Consider the following 26,928-nt stretch of genomic DNA (forward strand, 5'->3'; position numbering starts at 1 on the left):
GGGTTTGGCGGTTGCCAGGAGAACGGTACTTGCCTGACTGCATTGTGCCAAGTGTAATGTTTGGTGGAGGGGGATTATGGTGTGGGGTTGTTTTTCAGGCGTTGGGCTTGGACCCTTAGTTCCAGTGAAAGGAACTCTTAATGTTTCAGCATACCAAGACATTTTGGACAATTTCATGCTCCCAACTTCGTGGGAAGCAGTTTGGGGATGGCCCCTTCCTGTTCCAACATGACTGCGCACCAGTGCACAAAGCAAGGTCCATAAAGACATGGATGAGTGAGTTTGGTGTGGAGGAACTTGACTGGCCTGACCTCAACACCTTTGGGATGAATTAGAGCGGAGACAGCGAGCCAGGCCTTCAACATCACTGCCTGACCTCACAAATGTGCTTCTAGAAGAATGGTCAAAAATAAACACACTCCTAAACCTTGTGGAAAGCCTTCCCAGAAGAGTTGAAGCTGTTATAGTTGCAAAGGGTGGGCCAACTCCATATTAAACCCTACGGATTAAGAATGGGATGTCATTATAGTTCATGTGCACGTAAAGGCAGGCGTCCCAAAACTTTTGGCAATACAGTGTATATAACACAGCAAATTGTGGATGATATGTGGCTTTTTACAGATTTAAAAAAAGCTAAATGCTATTTACACTACAGCACAATTGTGAGTATGATATTGCTTTTATACAATAGTTCAATAAACAATAAGTTAATATTAAGAGACTTACATGTTGGACATATTACAAGTTATGTCTGTTTTTGCTCCGCTAACGACAATAGTTCCAAATGAAACCACAGTTGAACCGAAGCAGTTTTTCATTCCCGAATGAATCAGCGTTTTTGAACAATTTGGCTGAGTGAATGATTCAGTGACTCACTCATATTTTTTTATTTTATTTCTGAATGATTCAGTTGTTTTTTATAGAATTGGTTGAATGAATGATTCAGTGACTCACTCATAAAGACAATAGCTGTGTCCAAAATTGAATACTTCTCTACTATATAGTATGCGAAAAACAGTACGCCAGCAGAGTAGTATGTCTGAATTCGTAGTATTTGAAACTACTAAATAATGAGCGTAATACACTTTGTAATTGTAATTGTGTTTGGTGCTGTAAACGTCTCTGTTTATATTAAGTGACTTACATTTAAGACATTATATTACAAGTTAGGTCTTTTTTCGCTTCGTTAATGACAATATTTCCAAACAAAACCACAGCTGAACCATAGCATTTTTTAGTTCCTGAATGAATCAGCGTTTTGAACAATTTGGTTGAATGAATGATTCAGTGACTCACTCATAAAGACTTTTCTGAATAATTCAGTCGAACGTTTCAGTGTTGTTGAGCGAATCGGTTGAATGAATTAGACTGTTAATTCAACATTCAGTAATGCAGTCACTTGTCGCCACCTACTGGTGCAAGTATGTTACTGCACCCAGCACTATATCAGGCCTGTCATCCAGCCCAATGTATAAATAGTAAAGCTAGTCTAAAGTTATGTAATATTCGTGCGTTATCTTGATGCATTACCATTACATTTTCTCAAGATAATTTGTTTTGTAGAAATAACTTTTGTTATGTTTAAATAATGAGCGTAATACACTTTGTAATTGTGTTTGGTGCTGTTAACGTCTCTGTTCATATTAAGTGACTTACATTTAAGACATTATATTACAAGTTAGGTCTGTTTTCGCTTCGTTAACGACAATATTTCCAAACAAAACCACAGCTGAACCGTAGCGTTTTTTGGTTCCTGAATGAATCAGCATTTTTGAATAATTTGGTTGAATGAATGATTCAGTGACTCACTCATAAAGACTTGTTTCTTTTCTGAATAATTCAGTCGAACGTTTCAGTGTTGTTGAGCGAATCAGTTGAATGAATTAGACTGTTAATTCAACATTCAGTAATGCAGTCACTTGTCGCCACCTACTGGTGCAAGTATGTTACTGCACCCAGCACTATATCAGGCCTGTCATCCAGCCCAATGTATAAATAGTAAAGCTAGTCTAAAGTTATGTAATATTCGTGCGTTATCTTGATGCATTACCATTACTTTTTCTCAAGATAATTTGTTTTGTAGAAATAACTTTTGTTATGTTTAAATAATGAGCATAATACACTTTGTAATTGTGTTTGGTGCTGTAAACGTCTCTGTTTATATTAAGTGACTTACATTTAAGACATTATATTACAAGTTAGGTCTTTTTTCGCTTCGTTAATGACAATATTTCCAAACAAAACCACAGCTGAACCATAGCATTTTTTAGTTCCTGAATGAATCAGCGTTTTGAATAATTTGGTTGAATGAATGATTCAGTGACTCACTCATAAAGACTTGTTTCTTTTCTGAATAATTCAGTCGAACGTTTCAGTGTTGTTGAGCGAATCAGTTGAATGAATTAGACTGTTAATTCAACATTCAGTAATGCAGTCACTTGTCGCCACCTACTGGTGCAAGTATGTTACTGCACCCAGCACTATATCAGGCCTGTCATCCAGCCCAATGTATAAATAGTAAAGCTAGTCTAAAGTTATGTAATATTCGTGCGTTATCTTGATGCATTACCATTACATTTTCTCAAGATAATTTGTTTTGTAGAAATAACTTTTGTTATGTTTAAATAATGAGCGTAATACACTTTGTAATTGTGTTTGGTGCTGTTAACGTCTCTGTTCATATTAAGTGACTTACATTTAAGACATTATATTACAAGTTAGGTCTGTTTTCGCTTCGTTAATGATAATATTTCCAAACAAAACCACAGCTGAACCATAGCGTTTTTCAGTTCCTGAATGAATCAGCATTTTTGAATAATTTGGGTGAATGAATGATTCAGTGACTCACTCATAAAGACTTTTCTGAATAATTCAGTCGAACGTTTCAGTGTTGTTGAGCGAATCGGTTGAATGAATGATTCAGTGACTCACTCATAAAGACTTGTTTCTTTTCTGAATAATTCAGTCGAACGTTTCAGTGTTGTTGAGCGAATCGGTTGAATGAATTAGACTGTTAATTCATCATTCAGTAATGCAGTCACTTGTCGCCACCCAGGCGACACCAGACACCACTGCACCCAGCACTATATCAGGCCTGTCATCCAGTCCAATGTATAAATAGTAAAGCTATCTAAAGTTATGTAATATTTGTAAGTTATCTTGATGCATTACCATTACATTTTCTCAAGATAATTTGTTTTGTAGAAATAACTTTTGTTATGTTTAAATAATGAGCGTAAATTTACTTTGTAATTGTGTTTGGCACTGTGAACATCTCTATTCTCGATACGTAGCTTATCTTGTGAATAATCAGTGCTGCACAAGAGTTCTCAAAGCTTCAGTTTCATACTGAAAATCAATACATATGCATATGATCTCTAGCAGAAATCTCTAGCTTTTACAGAAATCTCTAGCTTTTTCCACACGTTTTTGAGTCTGTGGTCTGTTACATCAGTGCACATGATTGTGCTGATGATAACAGAAGTGGGTCAACAACAGCCTTAAGAAAGACTTCTGACTCATGTGAACATATGTGGGTGACTTCAGCAGGGTTACAACATTGACAAGGTTATTCGCATTCAATGATATTCGCTTATGCTCATCAACTATGGGCAGTGAACGCAGACGTACAGATGCCGTGTTCTTGCAGCTATGCTTTATCAAATCAAAATCTATTTGATCAAAATGCCTTTTGCTGGATATTCACTGAAAACAACACCAAGTGAATGCATCTAGTTTTACAAGATATAACATAATTTTAAGCACAAAAATATTCATACATTCCTATGATGCAGAACATGCTCTTTTTCTCTGTAGGGTTGAAGTTAAAGTCCCGGATCATCTGATCATACAGAAGAACAACAGAAGATGTGGCCGTCGAGTGCAGAAGAACATGTGTTTGTCACCTACTGATCCGTACTCGGGCATTCTCACTACTGGTAACACACACACACACACACACAGATTTCAAAAGACAATAGTGTAATTATAAAGCTGAATTTATTTCAAGTTTTGTTCTCATCCAATAGTGTCAGTGCAGTCAAACTGATATTACTGAATATAAAGTGTCTTTTACCCTGCTGCTGATGAGTTTTGGAGTTGTGTACTGAGCATTGGTGTGTGTTGCGTCTCAGGCGTTACCGTAGATACAGATGAGCACTGGTGCTCTCAGATCAACAGACTGCAGCAGCTCATCGACAAACTGGAGTGTCAGGTGAATGCATCCAAATGTCCATTCACACAGAATAATCTTTCAGCATGTATATTGAGATTTTGGTTTGCTTTTCATTTCTAGAGTCCAAAGTTGGAGCCACTGAAAGAAGATACACTGGCCAGCACATACAAATCAGTGAGTTCTCCAATCCACCACTTCAGAAGCATTTACCGTATCAACTCATGAATTTCCTCGTGACTCACAATGTGCCATCTCCGAACCCATTTGTCTTGGTTAAAATGCCTAAACATTGACATGTTAATGGTTCTTTCTCCTGTTGCTATGGAGGAGTTAGTTAGTCTGGCTCCACACATGACAGGATCTTCTGATTTTATAGCATTGATTTGGAATTTTTTTTTTTTTCACATTTCTGATGAAGTCATTGCGGTCTGATTCGCTGCACAATAGCCTTTATGGATCTTTTGTGTGCCTTTTATAAGCTCGACCCTTTGTGAAAAAGAAGTACTTATGACATAAATAATATACTGTAAAAGAATATACATGTTTTGCATGTTAACTTGCATGTTAATTGGAATCAAATATTATTGCATTTATATTAAATGCAATTAGCTGAACTTTGTTGTGCAAGACTTAAATGCATCTTCATATTTAATTTCATATTTACTTCTATTATCTTTGAAATAAAGTGTTCTGCTGAATGCACTTAAACTAAAACGGTAACACTAGGGTATTTTAACTAGTTGCTTATTAGCATGCATATTACTAGAATATTGGCTGTTTATTAATAATTAATTAATTATTTATTCTGCATGACCTTATTCTACATTCTTAAAGGTCCCGTTTTTCATGGTTTTTTGAAGCTTTGATTGTGTTTATAGTGTGCAATATAACATGTGTTCATGTTTCGCGTGTAAAAAAACACAGTATTTTTCACTGTATACCGCTGTTTCCGCTGTCATAAAAACGGGCTGATGACTTCCTTGTTCTATGAAGTCCCTCCTTCAGAAATACGTAACGAGTTCTGATTGTGCCAGCGGTTCCTGTGTTGTGATTCGACAGCTCTGAGCGCACCGTGCCGGAAAGGTCACGCCTCTTACCATAACGTGGAGATGCACGCGCTCAGTGTTATTGTAAACATGTCTTTAATTTGACCCTATCAATTTGAGCCGGAATCAGACCCGGTGATTGGACTGCGGGATGAAAATAACAGCGTTTCGACGACATGGCGACAAACACACTCTACAAACGCAACTCTTGTGTATTCCTGTGGGCGGAGGTTAGTCAAAAAACTGTTTTAGTGACGTCATTAAAGAAGGAAGTAGAGGGATGTAGTCCAAACTGGCCGTTCGATGTAGGCGACTTCTGTTAAATAAAATATCTCGCTTGGCATTGAACCTTGAGCTTTAAAATTTTACAGATTTTATTTATACTCTAACAACAACATTACACACTAACTAAAGTTTGAAACATGGGATCACGAAGAACGGGACCTTTAATCCTACCAATACCTAAACTTAACAACTACCTTACTAACTATTAATAAGCAGTAAATTAGGAGTTTATTGATGGAAAAGTCATAGTTAATAGCAGTGTTGGGGGTAACGCATTACAAGTAACTTGAGTTACGTAATCAGATTACTTTTTCAAGTAACTAGTAAAGTAATGCATTACTTTTTCAATTTACAACAAAATATCTGAGTTACTTTTTCAAATAAGTAACGCAAGTTACTTTTCACATTTATTGACTGACAGATCTCCTGTCCCCATATTGAGAGAAATAAAGTGCAGAGTGTGTTGTGTGCGCTGTGTAAGCATGATGATTATTATAGTTTTAGACTAAATGTGAACATGCATTTACTCATTTCACTTGCACGAAAACATTCAGTATTCCTCAAAATGAATAAAAACAGTGAAATGCAATCTCAGCAAACCTGTAATAATAAACTATATTAAATTACACAAATATACTTTGTATTTAATCTCAATTATTAACCAATGTCTTTGCTGCTGACCTTCAATATACCTAATTCAGCCATACTAATAATCAAAAAATACTTTAGATTAGATTTAGAAATAAGAACTAGAACTTCTTTCTTCTCTATTATATTTTTCTTTAATCCAGAATGGCAGCACAGCTGAAAGGTTTGTTTGAGCTGCGCCCTCTACTGTACAGGTGTAAATATGCATTTCCTTCAGCCTGAGGCTTATTGATTTCACTTTTGGTGTAAAAGGGCCTTTTTGCCAAAAATATAACTTTTTTGTTGTTATTAAAAATCAAACAAGCAAGCCCAGCCCCGGTGAGAAAAAGTAACGCAAAAGTAATGTAACGCATTACTTTTCATAAAAAGTAACGAAGTAACGCAATTAGTTACTTTTTTAGGAAGTAACGCAATATTGTAATGCATTACTTTTAAAAGTAACTTTCCCCAACACTGGTTAATAGTGAATACATGTTTCCTATACTAAAGTGTTACCATTAAAACATAATTTAATGTCATTTCTGTTGAAACTTGTATGTCATGTAATTAAGTATATTTGTAATTAATTACACATTTGTGATGAAGTTGCAATTTAGTACATTTAAAATATATTTACTGTAGATGTAATATCAAATAACACACTAGAGTTACAATTATAATCAAGTACTTCACCCGTGCTTTAGTATGTTAGTCAACACACTTTAAATTAAGTGTACGTCTGTAAAGCATGCTAAAGATTAAGTCATAAGGATTTAAAATTTGAAACTTAATTTGACATTATTACAAAGTGCACTTTTTAAAAGTGTGTTAAGAAACAATCATGAAAGTGAACTCTCTTAGGTGGCCTTTTATTTCATTAAATTATATTATCTGCAAGCACAGTTTTATATATATACATGCACTTCTTTTTCACAAGGGACAATGTCAGCACTTTCAATGATTTTAAATCATTATATTATACTCAAGTGCATGCGGGAGAATGAATAATGACAGGTTTTACATCACGCACAGATGTTCAGCAGAAACACTCACTTGCTCTGCATGAAAACAGAAGTTGGCATTAGTTTGATCGCTGTGTTTCCTTCTCTAGAACATTCTGCTGGTGCAGAGACAGATGAGCGTGACGGAGAACGATCTCGAGGAGTTCCAGAAGGCTCTGAAGAGCTACGCCGACACCACCGCCAATCAGAACGACAACCTACAGTGAGAAAAACACATTCATTTTATGAAGTTACCATCAAGATACTGGATGAACCGTAATATAATCATGTTCCAAGAGAATATTAACCCTGTAAAAACTGACATATGAAATCATCTCTGTCTGTCTCTCGTTCAGTGTGTCCATCCAGAAGCTTCCTGAGAAGAGCTGCTACATCATCTATGAGTTCTGGCAGGACCGCATTTCCTGGATGAGGTGTGTGTGTGTGTGTGTTGAGCAACATAATGATTTAGAGAGTTGGTTCAAGGGTCTTTGTAAATCAAATCCTAATGGAGTCTATTTTTACGAACACAAGACAAGCACGGTCTAGTTTGAGGTTCACTCGGCCTCCTGCTGCAGTCCTCCATGTGCAGAAGCTCCTGCTGGGTTTTATATCTGTCAGGGTTCACGATCGGCCACGATTCTGTTCGGTTACACATTAAAACGTTGATTACCCAGCTAACAAAAATATGTTCTAAGAACATTTTGCTAACTTTCCCATTTAAGAGGCCATGTTATGCCCCTTTACAAAGTCTTGATGTTGTTTAGGGCTCTACTAGAACAGGTTTTCAAACTTTCATTCTCCATTGTTGCAGCTCCTCTCTTCTCAGCCTGTCAGTAACGCTTTGTTTAGTTCCTGTCTCTATGAAGCCCCTCCTTCTGAAAAGCACAATGCATTCTGATTGGTTGCATTGTGATTGGTAATAATTGTTTGATAAAAATCATAAATGTTTCTTGAGCAGCATATCATCATATTAGAGTGATTTCTGAAGGATCATGTGACACTGAAGACTGGAGTAATGATGCTGAAAATTCAGCTTTGATCACAGGAATAAATTACACTTTACTATATATTCACATACAAAACAGGTATTTTAAATTGTAATAATATTTCACAATTTTGCTGTTTTTACGGTATTTTTGGGCAAACAAATGCAGCTTTGGGGAGCAAAAAAGTGTGCAATTAAAGTCTTCTTTTAGGAATCTAAATGTTTGAGTGTGTGTGTGTGTTTGTGTGTTTGTGCGACTCCGTGTTTGGCAGCCAGATTGCTGAGGGTCTAACGAGACTCGTTTCAAATTAGCAGATGGCTCATCTAGTAACACAAATTTCACAAACACACACTGATCTAGAAGATTTACACGTGACGGCTCATGTTACCTAATCTCATTTGTGATGCTTCACATGACGGTATTGTGAAGTACACACACCTTACGTGAGGATCTCATCTTCTCCTTCAAGAAATTTAAGAAATAAATTATTTCAGAAAAAAAGTTAATTATAAATTGCAGTGAATAATACAGCAATGTAATTATCTGCTGTGGAGGAAATGCTTTAATAGATGACGTGTTTCTCCTTTAAAAAAATAAAAAGATAAAAAGCGCTGACTTTTATTAATAAATCCAAACTTCTGTATACTTTGAATACTCAGGTTTGTTGCATCTATTTACACTACCGTTCAAAAGTTTGTTGTTGGTAAGATTTAATGATTTAATGTTTTTATGCACACCAAGGCTAAATTTATTTGCTCAAAAATACATTAAAAATTTTGAAATATTATTCCAATGTAAATCAGCTGTTTTCTATGTGAATATACAGTAAAGTGTAATTTATATCCTGTGATCAAAGCTGAATTTTCAGCATCATTACTCCAGTCTTCAGTGTCACATGATCCTTCAGAAATCATTCTAATATGATGATTTGCTGCTCAAGAAACATTTCATATTTTTGTGGAAACCATGATACATTTTCCTTTTAGCATTATTTTTGATGTATAGCAATTAACTCACTTTTTAATGCACAAGGAAAATATATTCGCTTATTTAAAGCTGAAATGTGTCATTTGTGCACCACTAGTGGCATCTAATGGAATTGCAAAAATGATTGTTTCCAAACAAGTTTCCATGCTTAACTTAAGACTTAAATGAAATGTAACTCAAAACTCAATTTAGTCTCCTGAGGGCTGAAGCAGCAGGCCGTTTTCATCTGTTGTTCATTACATCATCTGATAATATGAGATTGTCCTGACGTCTGTCGTCTCTCTGCAGTTATTTGCAGTCTGACGCCAGTAAGATGTTCCAGCGCTGCATCATAGACATGCTGGAGGACCCAGAGATCGTCTCCACGATGCTCATGCCAGGTAAGAGCATGTGTAGTCACATCATTTATTAGTTTAAGCAATTTCTAAATGCATCTGTCTCAGCCTGGAAGCAAAAGGAATTAAACACGGAGCCGAGTTGCCTTTAATGAGGAGTTATGATGCTTCATCTCTCTAATATCCACCTGTTTCTTTCTCACAGCGTCTTGGTGGATCATGACAAACAACTAACAGCAACAAGAAAACACAGCTGAACCCCGATCGGAAAAAAATGACCCCATTGTGTCTTTGAATTAATGAATAGCTCTAAAAAAAAAAAAATCAGATCACACACCGTTTTTGTGTTGCATTTTATAGATAATGTCTGTCTAATAGAAAACACAGAAAACAAAACATGTTACACAGGGTTGTGCATCATTCAGAAGTGGATTCAGATGGACACAGAAATATAGAATTTTTAGTTTTTATTACATTTTTATTATAGTTATTAATGAGCTTTTTTATATTTTTAGTTTTCATGTTAATTTTAGTTTCGTTTTTGATCATTTTGTTATGTGCTTTTGTCATTTTATTTTATTTATTTTTTTGTAAATATTCCTAGTTTTATTTTTTATTTATTTCCAGTTAATAATTTTAGTGCTTCAACTTAAAGTTTTTCAGTTTATTGCCAAGGCAACATTTCTAATTTTGTTTAGTTAAAATTTTTAAACTAATATTTTTATTTTATTTTATTTCAATAAACAAAAATGTTTTAATAGTTTTGAAGAAAGCAGAATAAAAATTCAAAGATATTAATATAAATTCTAAAGTATTTAAAATGATATATTTTATTATATTTAAAAAGCTACCTTTGTTTTAATTTGCCAATGGAAGAATACTTAAATTCCTAGAATTTACTTAATATATTATTATTTAATAATAGATTCATATTTTGCTTGTAGTATTTATTTTTAAGTCGAATGGTGGTCTGCTCTGCGAAATTAAGATCTGTTTTGATGGCTTTTAATTGTTTTGACAATTTAACTTTAGATAAACACTGAGAAGAAAACATATCTACATGTCAGGGAATAGATTAGTTAAAAAATAATGATGTAAATATTTATGTTTTAGAGCTTGTGTTGAACTAATAGAGTTCCTCTGTGTGACCGTATTGAATTTCTTTGGAATTCCCAATTGTTCGATTCAGATTTACACTCGTGAACCGAATCTTCAGATCTGAATTGTGCTCAACCCCGACTCTCACAGGCATGGGTGTGATTGATATTCTTCGCATGTATAGAAAATCAAAGCGTGTTTTGCTCCATTCCGTGATGAAGCTTTTCAAGCCAGTAGCTTTGATGCAGATACAGCGACTCTCAGAGCAAAACACAAGAATTCATGTGTTCTCGTAAATAATTACAATAACACTAGCAAAATGATCTGCTGCTCGAGTCGAACACCTTTAAAGTCACTTTTACTTCTCTGGATACTGGAACATGAAACTGCATGCCGATTAGGAGACGTTTTATAGTGTCAGTTGATTTGCATCAAACAATTATTTCTCAAGAGAAGTTTGAAATATAGGATAATAGAATAGACTTTACATGGAGATGTGTTGTAAACCCTCCTGAAGGTGTTTAGAGGATTATTTCACCCTCATTTACTTGTTCTAAACCTGTATAAACATAAAAAGTGGTGTTTGAGGAGCGAATGATGATTTCAGGGTGATCTTTTCCTTTAGTTTACTGCATAGACACTGTAAGATCCTGGTTTGACTGTCTTATTGTTCGATGGACATGGAAACCTGCTAGTTGTTGTACTATTCATGCATCTTAACTGAAAAACACAAACCTGACCTTTTTGCTTTAGGTTTTTCACTTTATGTGGATTAGTCATTTGAATGAAAAATAAAACTCGAATGATTATTCTGTGTGTGGTTTTGTTCTTCAATCATTTTGGCTTTTTAACTTTATAATGGCCTGTCTTTTGTATCACTGTCACATTGTTTGTGGATGATATGTGAATATAAATTGCTAGACTTTAGGAAGTCAGAAATGTTAATAGGAAAGATGCTTTCTCTCTCTCGTAATGATATGGTTCAGGGTTTTTTCACGATGCTTCTGAAATGATGCAGAAACATTCAGCGCTGAGACGGCAGACAGTAATTAGGACTTTTAAGTTCTTGTCAAATATGGTAATTGGACAGAGATTAAAAAAAAAATGTGTGAAAACCTCACAAACAAACATGCACTTGAATAAATACATCTACGTCTTGATATATTACTAACTCTTAGGCTAATATTAAAGGTTTAGTTCACCCAAAAATGAAATTACTCACCCTCATGTCGTTCCACACCATTAAGACCTTCATTGATATTCGGAACAAAAAGTATTTTTGATGAAATCCGAGAGCTTTCTGTCCTCTTATTACCGCTTTCAAGGCCCAGAAAGGTAGTAAAAGACATTGTTAAAACAGTCGACGTGACTGCAGTGGTTCAACCTATAATGTTATGAAGCGACAATACTTTTTGTGCTCAGTTCAAGGATAATTTATGAAATTTATGAGAACTATTTGTGAGAACATTGCAAGGTTATTTGCTTTACATGCTCATTTGTAGTTATTTTTTATTGCCCTATATGTCCAAAACTGTAATTTTTCATGAAAAAAAATTAACATATTGTTGCAACATTTTATCAAAATCAACATTTGCTTAAAATCTCATGTTATAAAAGACGAAGTGCTATGCAGGATATTTAAGACAATATTGGTTGGCTGATTAGATGGCAATACTGTTTGCCACATCTCAGACCTCAAATACATAAAATATTACCCATTATAGACAAAGTCATTTTAAAGTAAAGAGTAAAGGAAACACTGTACTGAAACAACCAGTTCATTTACCCTTAAAGTAAGTTCACAAGTACCTTTGTAAGTATCCCCCTCCCCATAAAAAACACTTTCTCACATTGGATCTTTGCAAATCCCATTGGTGACCTATTTTGATCATCAGTGCACCTCTTGAGCACATCCCTTCTTAGCTAGCCTCTGTTAAATGTGAAATGTCTGTGTATCACAACTGACACGCAACAAAATAATGCTTTACGAAAAATAAATCTATCTATCTATCTATCTATCTATCTATCTATCTATCTATCTATCTATCTATCTATCTATCTATCTATCATAGCAACCACCCAGATCACCCAAGCAACCACCTTAAACACCATGGCAACAGCACAGCAACCACACAGAGCACCCTAGCAACCGCATAGCAACCACCCAGAACAGCATAGCAACCTCCTAGAATATCCTAGCAACCTCATAGCAATACCCTAGCAACCACTCAGATTACCCTAGCAACCGCATAGTGACACCTTAGCAACCACCCCGGGTACCCTAGCAACCGCATAGCAACACCCTAGCAACCACCCGAGTACCCTAGCAACACCTTAGCAACCACCCCCAATACCCTAGCAACCGCATAGCAACACCTTAGCAACCACCAGAGTACCCTAGCAACCGCATCGCAACACCTTAGCAACCACCCCGAATACCCTAGCAACCGCATAGCAACACCCTAGCAACCACCCGAGTACTCTAGCAACACCTTAGCAACCACCCTGAATACCCTAGCAACCGCATAGCAACACCTTAGCAACCACCCCGAGTACCCTAGGAACCTCATAGCAACACCTTAGCAACCACCCGAGTACCCTAGCAACACCTTAGCAACCACCCTGAATACCCTAGCAACCGTATAGCAACACCTTAGCAACCACCCCGAGTACCCTAGGAACCTCATAGCAACACCTTAGCAACCACCCGGGTACCCTAGCAACCGCATAGCAACACCTTAGCAACCACCCCGAATACCCTAGCAACCGCATAGCAACACCTTAGCAACCACCCTGAGTACCCTAGCAACCACATAGCAAATTAAAATCTATCTATCCATCTATCTGTTTACCTATCCAGCTATCTATCTAGCTTTTAAAACTACAGTTCTAAAACTTAAACTATTTCAAACTGAAAAGCTTCAAACTACAAACTTTTAAAACTTCAAACTTTCTGGCTATGCTTTTTCAAGCCAACTTAAAGTTTGTCTACAAACTTTTTTATACTACATTTTGTACAATACTGCAGTATTTAGTATTTAGTATTCATTCTCAACATATACCTTTCTCTCTGTCTCCCTCTTCTGGTGGTGTTTGGCACTCATGCATCCCAGGGTTATAGCAACTTTAGTAAATTATAATAAATTACTCAATTGTAAATTTACTAAATCCATAAAAAAACATTTTTGTTACTTGAAATAAAATAAAATGTTAACTTAAAATAAAATATAAATGGCAAAGAAACATTTCTCATTGTGTGTGTGTGTGTGTGTGTGTGTGTGTGTGTGTGTGTGTGTGTGTGTGTGTGTGTGTGTGTGTGTTCACTGTGAAAGTCAACCAAACCCACCGAGGCAGAAATATCAAGAGTGTCGACTGAAGTGAAGCGATTCTGATTGGTGGTGTTGAATTCAGACTTTATATCTGCACTGGTTTTTGTGTTGCGTGACTGTCATTTATACCTTTAATCAAATCGTGTTGTTCCAAAACACTCTTAAATGTCAAGCAACTTTATTATAGTATCATGATGACAGAGGAGATGTTTGTGAGTGTGTGTGGGTGAAGATGACACTGATCCTGCACATCTGCATGTTATGAATGACTAATGCTGTCTGTCTTCATTAACATTAATGTCTAAACCTCCAGAACGTCAAAATATAAGACAATCTGCTCGCCTGTTCACTCAAAGAAAAATCTCAAACTACAAAGCAAAGAAACTCAGCTAGAGGACTCAATATGGATTACATTTTACAGTCTTTGAAGAACTCAAAATGTAGCATCAAATGGTAAAATCATCGTATTTACCTACTTTTTTTGAAAATGCATGTTGAAAATCTGTATTCTACACATTTCAAGTCAAAAGTCTTATGATTTTGATCAAGGTGTTAAATTAATAGTTAAATAACTGTTAAATAAGTGAAAGGATGGTACAAAAAAAGATAAACTGGTCAAAAACACTTCAGAAAAAGAATTCTCCAAACAAACTTTATTTATTTGACCAACAATTCACCTACAAATCACCATGAATCAGTCACTTGGTCATGTTAAGTAACTCCTTTAGTCAATCCACGTGACTAGAGCTGGTAAAGCAGTGTGTTTCTGCCATCTAGTGGAGGAACGTGGAAAAACACCCGTCAAATTCCTGAAATACTCACTTTGAGCAAATTTAAAGGGATAGTTCAGCCAAAAATCAAATGAAATTTTCATGTTGTTCCAACCTGTATAAGTTTCTTTGTTCTCCTGAACACAAAGGAAGATACTTTGGAGAAAGTTTGTAACCACATGAAGTCAATGGTGTCCCAAAACTGTTCAGTTTCCCACATTCTTCAAAATAATAAATGATGACAGAATTTTTATTTTTGGGGTGAACTGTCACTTTAAGACATTTTCCTTGCTTGACAGTTACTATGGAAACCTTATGTCAAAATACCTACTGTAAACATCACATACTGTAAAACCGTGCTAGATTAATTTGGGGAACTTCTTGAAATTGTGTAAACAGCTTTCAGAATCGTTCATATTGTGACGGTACCATGGTACAATGATGGCATATTTAGATTTTATTATTAATAATAATAATCTGTTTTTCCTTAATTTCTTTGGGGTTGAAACTATGGTATGGTAACCATGGTAAAATAATTAGGTAAAAAGTTCCTTTATCTCATTTTAGTCTCCCGACCATAGAGGTCACTAAATCTCATCACAACACATTTCTTGATTGTTTTTGCTCATTTGTGAGCAAACATTTGTGATTTATTCACCTCAGGTTTAAATGTTCAACATTTTATCATATGTGAATTTGTTTTATATTGGACTATATCTAAATCAGATGACATCTGGAATGAGTTTTCCCTATGGCAACTAAATTGGCATAAATTAATGCATTTTCATTCTGTACATGGTGAAATCTTCTGTAAAGCTGCAGTCTGTAAGTTTTGCCTCTTTGTCGCCATCTCTGTTCGAAACCTGCAATTGCAGTTATTTGTGGAATTATCATCTTTTTGTGGGTTGTGCATCGGCACGGCTCCTCAGCACGGATGAATCTAATGTTTTGAGGAGAATGTGTGGCATTCAGTCACAGCACCGGTGGATACTTTACTTCCAAAGTCTTGGAAAATATCATCTGAACAAGTAAGTAACACGTCTGCCACTTTTGTTCTGACCAACTGAGAAAAAAAAAGTTCCAATGTGATTAAATCTAACGATCGCTTGGCTCATATCATGCCAAACCGTGCAAATTATTATTATTGTTATACTTTGTTCTCAAATTGTTAATGTTAACAACATCAGCATTGCGTGACTGTGTGTATTTTAGAGTGTATTAGCGTTATCTGTAGATTTCAATTTCTGTACAGTGTAATCTCTAACATTAATCATACCATACACTCCGCCATCAAAATGATAAGTTTAATTATTGCAGCTGCTCGGAGAAAAGGCTATTAAATGATCCGCATATAGCCTACTAACTGGGACTTCTTTATGTAAACAGACGTGAAGTAATGATGTAAAGACGAATGACGGCATGCTTGAATTTCCCGTGGAAACCCACCAGTACCACCTGAATTATAAAACATTATTACAAGCTTACCGTTGTGAATCAAGCTGAGGTAAGCAGATAGTTTTGAACTTATGTACTTGCTCAAATTGATTTTAGATCATTTTTAACTAAGAAAAGTTACAGACTGCACCTGTAAATGTTATATTTTAGCATACACTACCAGTCAAAAGGTTTGTGTTTTTGAACGAAGTCTCTTATGCTCTTTAAGGCTGCATTTATTTCATAATAAATACAGAAAAAACAATAATATTGTGAAATATTTTTACAATTTAAAATGATGGTTTTCTATTTTAATTTACTTTAAAATATAATTTATTTCTGTGATCAAATCTGAATTTTCAGCATCATTACTCCAGTCTTCAGCGTCACATGATCCTTCAGAAATCATTCTGATATGATGATTTATTATCAATGTTGGAAACAGTTATTTTTTTGGAACCTGTGATACTTTTTTCAGGATTCATTGATGAATAAAAGGTTAAAAAGAACAGCGTTTATTAAAAATATAAATCTTTTCTAACAATATAAATCTTTACTATCACTTTTTATCAATTTCACACATCCGTGCTGAATAAAAGTATTAATTTCTTTCAAAAAAAAAGAAAGAAAACAAATTACTGACCTCAAACTTTTGAACGATAGTGTATATTGTTACAAAAGATTTCTATTTTAAATAAATGCTGAATAACTTTTTATTATATAAAATAATATTAAACAGCACAACTATTTCTAGCATTTATAATAAATCATCATATTAGAATGATTTCTGAAGGATCATGTGACACTGAAGACTGGAGTAATGATGCTGAAAATACAGCTTTGATCACAGAAATAAATTATATTTTAAAGTATATCAAAATAGAAAACCATAATTTTAAATTGTAAAAATATTTCACAATATTATTGTTTTTTCTGTATTTATTACGAAATAAATGCAGCCTTAATGAGCATAAGAGACTTTGTTCAAAAACATTAAAAATAGCAATGTTTCCAAACTTTTGACTGGTAGTGTATGTTACAATAAATGCCTCGTACCCGACATTTTAATGGGTTTTTTATTCTACATGAATATCAGTGCAAAAACAATACACCCTAAAATGACTATTAAATAGATGGACTATCAAAATAGCTGAATAGTAAAACTGTTCTGATGCGCTTCATTTTCAGTACGATCAAATCCACAAACACAACGACCACCGAAGCCCCGAGGCCACGTTAATGTCTTTATTTTTTAATATCTACTTCATACCAATATTCAAGAATTCTTGAAGGGAAAAAAATGAATGTCACAGAGTAGTTCACAAAATAAAGATTCTCTTGCACCGTTATATTTTACACATTCTGATAATGAAAAAATAAATCAACATGTCGTGTACCGTACGAAACGAAGGTAGTTGAAGAAATAAAAGAAAAGAAACAGACTCACCGAACCCTTGACTCTCTACATGTGGCACAAACATCAAATTATGTACATATCCTCCTGAGATTTTAGAGTTTTGCGTGTTGATGCACACAGACCGGTTCACACTAGACCTGGTCTGGTGGTTTTTATGTCTTTTTACCATTCGGATCTGAAGATGATGATTGTACAAACGGACCCTGATCAAAACTGGTCCCTTCAGACCAGGGTTTATAACACACTTACTGTACATACAGTGCACGTCTGATGCACTAAAGTACCGATTCTCTGATAATATTGTCATTTAATAAAGTCTGGAACAGGAACGAAACATGTCACAGCATTGACAGCTTTGGTGAATCCATCACTTTTATATTGCTCTGATATTTACACAAACACACACTCACGCACACAAACAAACAGACGCTCACGTAACACTGACAACAGTTTGTGCGGGTGAAACCAATCACCAGAAGATCTGCACCAGATAAGCCAAAAACACGTCGTCCTGTCGGTTAGAAGTGAATAGACTCGCAAGAAATGTGTCTGAATATCCTGGTTCCGTCACATCCGTGAATTACAATCGTCTTTTCCGCTAGTGTCCGCCGGCGTCCGGGGTGGAGGAGGAGGACCCTGGTGTGGACGGTGTGGACGCTCTGGAGGTGTTGGAGGTTTTCTCCAGGCCGGGACTGGGGACGGGGCCGCTCTCGGGGGCTTTGGCCAGGATGCGTGCGCTCAGGGCGGACATGGGTTTGGGCTGCGTCTGGAGCCCCGGGCTGCAGATGAGGTGATGTCGCTCCCAGTCCTTGTGCTGACAGAAGGAGCCGCAGTATCGCGCCGCGTTACAGCCGCTGCACGTCTCGCTCGCCTTACGACCGCAGTTCCAACAGCACTGACAACCACACACACACACACATGACTTATGGTCATTATTACAATATAAACATATAAACATTACACATTACGATATTAAATAGAATATTAAATTCACACTTTTAGAAATACCATTGTTCTGCGAAAAGGCATTAAATTGATTAAAAGACATATATATTATTTATTTGATCTTTTATATAGTATTTACTTGATCTATATATATATATATATATATATATATATATATATAGTATTTATGTGATCATATATGTATATATAGTATTTATTTGATCTTTTATATAGTATATATAGTATTTATTTGATCATATATATATAATATTTATTTGATTATATATATATATATATATATATATATATATATATATATATATATTATTTATTTAATCTTTTATATAGTATATATAGTATTTACTTGATCTTATATAGTATTTACTTGATCTTATATATATAGTATTTATTTGATCATATATATATAGTATTTACTTGATCTTATATATATAGTATTTATTTAATCTTTTATATAGTATATATAGTATTTACTTGATCTTATATATATAGTATTTATTTGATCATATATATATATATATATATATATATTATTTATTTAATCTTTTATATAGTATATATAGTATTTACTTGATCTTATATATATATATATATATATATATAGTATTTATTTGATCATATATATATATAGTATTTACTTGATCTTGTATATATAGTATTTATTTAATCTTTTATATAGTATATATAGTATTTACTTGATCTTATATATATAGTTTTTAATTACATCATATATAGTATTTATTTGATCTTGTTTCTTGAGCATCAAATCATCATATTAGAATGATTTCTGAAGGATCATGTGACACTGAAGACTGGAGTAATGATGCTGAAAATTCAGCTTTTCATCAACAAAATAAATTGCATTTTACTATATATTCACATAAAAAACAGCTGTTTTGAATCATAATAATTTTTCACAATTTTTAATGTATTTTTGATCGAATAAATGCAGCTTTGGTGAGCAGAAGAGACTTCTTTATTAAAAAAACATAAAAAAAAAAAAAAAAATATTTGAACAGTAGTCTATAATACCGTAATTTAATATTTTATATAATACTCTAATGTTTGTAAATTTAATATATGCCCGCTAATAGTGATATTTTTTATTTTAGCACCAAATTTTTATTTGAAATTGTTTACCAGCAGGTTTGTGTGGGTGGTAATAGTGCAGTGTTGATTTGGTCAGGCAAACAGCACTAATGTTTGTATTATAATGAGCCTCATTTGCATAGAAATGCCTGACCCAGTTTAAATATTCATGATGCATTGCTGGTTTAATAGGTTGCTCTGTGAATTTAGAAAGGTTCAGCGTGACCCTCACCTCACTGGAGTCCTCCTGCTCGTTGATGACCTGTATGGCGTCTTCGGTGGCTTTCCTCTTGGCCTCAGCGAGGGTTTTCTCCATCTTGGCTCTCTCGGCTGTGATCATCTCGAAAGCTTTCTGTTCGGCCTCGGCGACGGCCTTCTGCACCTCGTCCATCGCTTGCCGCTTCACCTCGTTCACCGCTTCCTCTGCAGAAGATCGGATGAGAACAAAACTTGAGCTGAATAATAAACTTCTGTAGAGAATTTGAATGTTTGATGAGTTTCATGCATTGCATTTTCTTGTAAAGTTATCAATATTGAACAAAGAGCTTGTTTCATTTCTGAAAGTGTGATTAATGAGAAAGGAGACTGAGGAACAGGTGGTAGGGGAGAAAACAGGTTTCCCAGGGTGCATCTGGGTTGCCGCCCTTACCGGCTTTCCTCCATATCTCATCAGGCACGTAGCCAGAGCTGGAGCGCAGGGGAAGATCCCTCTGAGAGTCTGTGTGAGAGAAAAACAAAGATATTAGGAGCAAATTACCATCAAAACCATGCAGGAGGAACCGATATGGAAGCACGAGAGAGGACGGGCCGCTTCGTGATTCTTGGGCAGCGTTTGGTCACAGATGGCGTTGAGAAACGGAGCCAGATATCAGCGTTTGAGACGACATTCCCTCAGATTGGACCCAAATACACAACACCTGCTCGATCAGCAGGCTCACACACACACAAATACTCTCATATAGAGACGCACACACACACACACATGACTTTGTTAGGAGAGGATGAGTTACTAGGTGATGTTAGTACTGTAGTTAACCACACCACCACTAGGGGGAAGTTGATTTAAACTGAAAAATTTCCTCAAACTGCAAAATGAGCTTAAATTTAAATGCATCTCTGAAAGTCTGGTTGTGCTTTCTAAATGAGCCCCTGATTATGTCTTTTTTGATAATGTCCTTTTGTTATTTTAGTAATATTTATAAAAATAGGCGCATTTTCTTAAAGAAAATCAGTGTTATTACTAAATCAAATTATTAAAACATTTTCATTTATTAAAATAAAGCTGAAATATTATAAGCTAAATAAATATTAGATAAAAAATAAATGAAAATTGAAAAAAGATAAAAAAAAATGAAATAATTTTAGCAATATTTATATACTTTTATTTATTTTTAGTGTAAGTTTTGGTAATTTTATGTGCTTTCATCTTTTTTATTAGTTTTTTTTCTTTTTTTCAATATTACTATTTAGGTTTAATTTATTTTTATTTCAGGTTTAGCTTTAGTTCAGTTTTATTTTTTGTTCATTTCCAGTTAATAATTAACTTATTTCAGTTATTTTGTAAATTTTGTAATTTGCAATTTGTCTCATATTTGATGAAGTCTACATCATTTTCTTGTTTATGAAGCTCAAATATATTAGTGTATTGGAGTGTGTATTGTAATTGGAGGATCTATATATATTTATCCTTCAATTCTGCAAAATGAGCTTAAATTGAATTGCATCTCTTGAAGTCTGGCAGTGCTTTGAAAGCTCAGTGAAAAATGGGGCCAAAGTTCAAACAGTTTGAGCTTGAAATGATTCTGAACACTAAACGACTCACCTGTGTTGATTCCCTCTGCTGACAGAGGGCTGTGTGTCTTGGAGAAGGGAATATTCCCTGATGTCGTCCCGTTCTTGCGTCCGTCGTCGTGTGGATTGGAGCGCCGTCGCCAATAATTAAGTTCCTCGCGGTCCGATTCCTGACAGCGCCGCAGAACGCTCACCGAACGCCGCGTTTTCTCCACCATGTCCACAATGCAATTCAACACCTGCAACCAGAGATGACAGAAAAACTTAGTTCGTATGACATAAATTCATATATATATGAATCTGATGATGTATAAATACTTCAGTTTAAATGATATACATTTTGCACTAAAGAATGAGATGTGTTTGCATTACAATAATGAGAGTTTCATTGGAGAAAGTTCTTAATTTTCATAATTTTACAACGCAAAAACACTAAAAATAGGAAAAATCAGTAACTAAAATTATTAAAACATTTTTATTTATTGAAATAAAGATGAAATATTATAAGCTGAATAAATATTAGATACAAAAATATTAAACAAACATAAAATACATTTAATTATGGAAGAGGATTAGGGCCAAGCAATAATAAAAAAATAAAACCATCTCTAGATTAAAGTTGTTAAATTTTGAGAAAAAACTCGTTAAATTACGAGAAAAAATCTCGTTAAATTTCGAGAACAAATTCGTTAAATTATGAGAAAAATGGCGTTAAATTTTGAGAAAAAAGTCGAGATAAAATGTTGAGAATAAACTACGTTAAATTACGAATTTGTTCTCATAATTTAACGAGTTTTTTCTCATAATTTAACGACTTTATTCTCAACATTTTATCTCGACTTTTTTCTTGAAATTTAACGAGTTTTTTCTCGAAATTTAACAACTTTAATCTCGAGATGGTTTTATTTTTTTATTATTGCTTGGCCCTAATCCTCTTCCGTATTTAATTACTAAAAAGAAAATATAAATAAATTACAGCTAAATAGAAATATTAAAACAAAAATAAATAAAAAATGACAAAATCTTAAAAATCACCTAAAACTGAAAAATAAAACCTAAAAATAAAAGCTTAAAAATATTAATAAATATCATAATAGATAATAAAAAATAAAAAAAATTCTTATTTTATTCTTGATTTTCAAGTGAAATACACTGAGATTTGTGAGATTCACTGTCTAATATCTCTACTGTACCGTGGTATCAGCACAGTATTTTTTGTAAAAATTATTAATAAATCCATTCTCACATGATCCAGATGTCTCCATTCTTCAGCCCACTCTCTCTCCGTCAGTCTGTGGTCAACAGGTTCCTCACGGTAGCCTCCGTTACTGCCTGAAAATGGCAACAAAAACACGTCAGAAATTCACGAGAAGTTTAAAAGTAATCTTACACTCGAACTTCCGTCAGTCAGTACCTGGCAGCCGCGGCCTGTCCTTCAGCTCCCTTAACTCCAGGATCCGGTGTGGTTCTCTGTACAGCTGAGGTGTGCTGATGTCATCCAGAGCGTAGTGCTGCAGAGGGGGCGGAGTCGGGTGGATCTGGGTGGGGAGCTGGAGCGGGTGGGCGGGGCTGTGTCTGGGGGCGGGGCTAATGGTGCAGATTCGTTTGGCAGGAGGCTCCAGGGAGGCGGGAGGCCGCTCGTGAAAGCCATTCTCTTTACTTCTGGAGTGAATAATAACAAAATAAGTAAGAAACAAATCACTTAGAAAAGCACCATGGTTTTTTGACCAGTGCAATGACAATTCTGAAGAACTCTACAGTAAATACCATGATATATGAATATGGTAACCATTCAGATCCATGGCACAATGATAAATAATCCCTCATAACACACTGAAAAAAAACTAAAATTGGTGCAGGATTTACTTTAAAACTTTAATACTTTCAATCAATGAAAATGTTTTAATAATTTTAGTTAGTAAAACACTGATTTGCTTTAAGAAATTAAGCCTATTTTTAGCGTTTTTGCATTGTAAAATTATGAAAATTAAGAACATTCTCCAATGAAACTCATTATTGTAATGCAGAAAAATCTCATACTACAATAAAGACAAAATAAGTTCGAAAAATGCACATTAAAAAAGTATACCATGTTTATGGACATACATATTCACATTTTCTTATGTGCAATGGCATAAAATGTTTTTTTGGTCATGGTACCATGGAAATACCATGCTTTTTGGATATTTTTGTCACAGTAATATCATGGTATTTTTTGAGGTACTATATATATATATATATATATATATATATATATATATATATATATATATATATATATATATGCAATAAAATACTATTTCAGTCTTTCTACTTCTACTACTTTCTACTACTTCAATGTCTTACTTGCCATTAATTGTGAAATTTACTATCAATTTCTGAGCAAAAATTGTTTCTACACCAAATTTTTTTCACTTACTAAAATCACCACGGTCATTCGATATTTTTTGGACATTATACCATGTAAAAGTTCACATTTACTTATGTACAATGGGATAAAATGTTTGTTTTTTTTGGTCATGGTACCATGGAAATATCATGTTTTTTTGTCACAGTAATATCACAGTATTTTTTGAGATACCTTGCAGTAATAATATAAACATCATGGCATGTGAATAGCCATATATATTAATGTATAATGTTATCTGATACCTAACTTAAAAAAGAAGGTTTTTAGAAGTTGTAAATAAAGAAAAAAAGACGTTTTACAAGAAAATACTATTTCAGTCTTTCTACTTTAAAATTTCATGTTGAATTCAATGTCTTACTTGCCATTAATTGTGAAATTTACTAGCAATTTCTGAGCAAAAACTGTTTCTACACCAAATTTTTTTTCACTTACAAAAATCACCACGGTCATTCCATGTTTTTTGGACATTATACTATGTTTTTAGTTCTTGTCACAGTAATATCATGGTAGTTTTGAGGTGCTAATGTAAACATCATGGCATGTGAATAAACATATATATGAGCATGTCTGCATGTGCTCATACCGGTTAGGACTGTGCCGTTTGCTGCTGTCGTTGGGCTCCAGCAGGAGTTCGGAGGAGTCGGCCGGTGACGGGACGGTGGTGCTGAGCAGGAGGTGTTCGTGCTGGGACAGATACTGCGCTGGAGTCTGTTTGGCGGCCCGAGCGCAGTGCAGCAGCTCCCTCTGCAGTAAGGGCAGGTTGGCCTGTGTGGAGGACACAAATCTCACTGCATAACAAGCATCAACTAAATGGAAGATTGCTAGTAATCACTTTGTAAGCAAGCGGTCTAAACTAATCAATGACCGCCACATTTTTTGCATTTTTCCTGATAAGAGTGGAGATAAAGGTCAAAAAGATTTCTTCCTCGACAGACTCAGAGGAGCCACGGCGCGCATGAAAACTCAAAGCAGCCTTCGCCCGAGGCATCTGCTCAGCGTCACTGCATGTTCTGCTCACTATTACAGCTTCAGACCGCCATTTTCACCAACATCTCGTCAAAATAGTCCATAAATCTTTCATGCAAAAACACTTCAGCCGCAGGAGGATGGAAATGAAGAAGAGAAACAATCGCCGAGATGAAACAAAACAGACTCAGCGCTCCATTTCTTATATGATGAGCATGCGAGTTTGATTACTAATGTGAGCATATGAAGAATATCAGACTGTTAAACCATCTGGCAAACACAAGGGGAAAATACTCTCTCATGTAACCATAAATTAATGTACACATCTCTCTCTCTCTCAGGCCGTGACACATCAAGCACACGTCAAAGAAGTAGCGGCGACAAAATCTGACACCGCAAAGACTACAGGCGACTGTTAAAGACTACAGGCGATGGCAGATACTTATTTTGAATAAGTAATTACTTCACAAGTGTTCTATCTAGTATGAATGTGTGTAGTATGACTGTAATGTGCCCTTACGAAAAAGAAGTATGCTTCAATTTCATTTTATTAAGTATACTTAAGTAATGTTCAAGTACATTTTTAAGTATATTTATGTAGTAAGTATACTAATATCAATGTACTAGTAGTATACTTATAAGTGTACTATTTCAAGACTGCCTAGGACTAAATTGGCCCACTTTTTAGTATATAAATTATACATTTAAGTGTAACAGTAGTGAACTTTAACTAGTTCACAACTTTATAAGACAGTATGTAAAACTATGTGAAAAAGTATGTAATAAGCTACTCAATCAAAAGAGTAAACAAGCCAAGTGTACTTAAAATACTTAATTATACTTTTAATTATATCTCGTTCAAAAGATAAAATGTTAAATCAACTCTGCTCAAAGTACATATGGTCCCTCTCTATAGTGTTAAAGTAACACTAAAGCAGAGTTAAAGTTAATGAGATAATTAAGTGATTATTTAAGTGATGATTGAGCAGTAGTGATGAACGCCTGCTGTTAACAAGCAGAATCACTGAAGAGAAACACAAGAACTACAAATGACTTCAGCCACAGCCTAAAATGAACTCAACTGAAGATAAAAACATCAAATCTCTCAAGATCTGATTAAACAATTACACAAACAGCATATTATATCATTAACTGTAATTCTGCTTCAGTGTTATTTTAACTCTATGTAGAGAGGGACCATATGTTCTCTGAGTCGATTTAACTCTGGGGATTTTACTATATCCAAGTATAGACTTGCACTTTTCTGTCAGTACAAGTCAAGTACACTTAAGTGCAATTTTAAGTATATACTTTCTTCTTTTCATTTTTAAGGAAGTATACTAATGAATGAACTTCATTTTCGTAATGGTGGACATACTACATTCGCCATATTGCCCTTATCATGTGACCTATCAGTTGTGACGCTTCACTGCCATTCATAAACTCTCTCCCATGGCCTCATGGGATAGTAAAGTGTCCATCATATGCACACTTCGGAATCTCACCAGAAGTAGTAGGTCATCCGGGGACTTTTTTGCCGGAACATACTTCTTTTGTCACATACTGTTTTTCGCCTAGCATATCGTATGTGATTTGGGATTCAGCCCAAGACTAGGATGCTTGATAATTTCAATGAACCAGTTCGATAAAATGATTCAGTGACTAACACTTTAATTAAATAAAACATGAATACATGCATCTGGTATCGCTTTGCTTTGTATTAAATGATATAAATGGTTCTGATTTTAGTTGTATTTGTCATATTTACTGATGCTATCACAATCACAAAATAATTTAGTACTGATGGTAATCATAACATTTCTGTTTTCACAAAATATTTTAAACATGATGGTCTGGAATGCTTTAAAATGTTTTCTAAACCCAGAACAAGAATCCCTATTTTTTATTACAAGTACGACAAACATCTCTGTTCATGATTAACTTCGCCCTGCTCTCACATATGCCTCCTGTCATTCATGTTCTCTTGTTTTGCGCCGGCAAATATTCCCGGACAACTGTGTCAACCGCTGCCGAGCTCCATATGCTGCGCAGGCCCCGTAAAAACAACCTGCAACGGTTTATAGTCGTGTTTCACACTTCCGACCGCCTGGAATTCTCGGAAGTCTCAGTCTCCTCCATAAATTACCAAAGGAAATATTAGATATCTTACACTTTCACCGTTAATCATCCCTGTCATGCATGGTATTTGAAAAACGT

The 26,928-nt window shown here is 34.8% G+C and overlaps 2 protein-coding genes across 6 annotated transcripts in view; one reads left to right on the forward strand and one right to left on the reverse strand.

The window, feature by feature from the left end:
- The window catches only part of necab3 (N-terminal EF-hand calcium binding protein 3), a 52,162-nt gene extending 42,451 nt beyond the window's left edge, over positions 1-9,711 (forward strand). For both annotated transcript variants that reach the window (XM_048198635.1, XM_048198634.1), the window contains 7 exons: positions 3,817-3,938; positions 4,134-4,213; positions 4,295-4,348; positions 7,244-7,356; positions 7,490-7,567; positions 9,398-9,489; positions 9,650-9,711. In XM_048198635.1, coding sequence (XP_048054592.1) covers positions 3,817-3,938; positions 4,134-4,213; positions 4,295-4,348; positions 7,244-7,356; positions 7,490-7,567; positions 9,398-9,489; positions 9,650-9,678 — 568 coding nt within the window. In that variant the 3' untranslated portion in view covers positions 9,679-9,711. The remainder of the gene's footprint in view (positions 1-3,816; positions 3,939-4,133; positions 4,214-4,294; positions 4,349-7,243; positions 7,357-7,489; positions 7,568-9,397; positions 9,490-9,649) is intronic.
- A 7,595-nt stretch (positions 9,712-17,306) lies between these two features.
- The window catches only part of cbfa2t2 (CBFA2/RUNX1 partner transcriptional co-repressor 2), a 40,484-nt gene continuing 30,862 nt past the window's right edge, over positions 17,307-26,928 (reverse strand). For 3 of the 4 annotated variants that reach the window (XM_048198630.1, XM_048198633.1, XM_048198632.1), the window contains 7 exons: positions 24,329-24,510; positions 22,750-22,997; positions 22,582-22,667; positions 21,367-21,574; positions 20,194-20,262; positions 19,777-19,967; positions 17,307-18,387 (listed from right to left, as the gene is read on the reverse strand). In XM_048198630.1, the coding sequence (XP_048054587.1) occupies positions 18,091-18,387; positions 19,777-19,967; positions 20,194-20,262; positions 21,367-21,574; positions 22,582-22,667; positions 22,750-22,997; positions 24,329-24,510 (1,281 nt within the window). In that variant the 3' untranslated portion in view covers positions 17,307-18,090. The remainder of the gene's footprint in view (positions 18,388-19,776; positions 19,968-20,193; positions 20,263-21,366; positions 21,575-22,581; positions 22,668-22,749; positions 22,998-24,328; positions 24,511-26,928) is intronic. The other variant, XM_048198631.1, reaches the window with a different exon arrangement.

This window comes from Megalobrama amblycephala, linkage group LG8 (genome assembly GCF_018812025.1).
Source record: "Megalobrama amblycephala isolate DHTTF-2021 linkage group LG8, ASM1881202v1, whole genome shotgun sequence".
Classification (NCBI taxonomy): Eukaryota; Metazoa; Chordata; class Actinopteri; order Cypriniformes; family Xenocyprididae; genus Megalobrama; species Megalobrama amblycephala.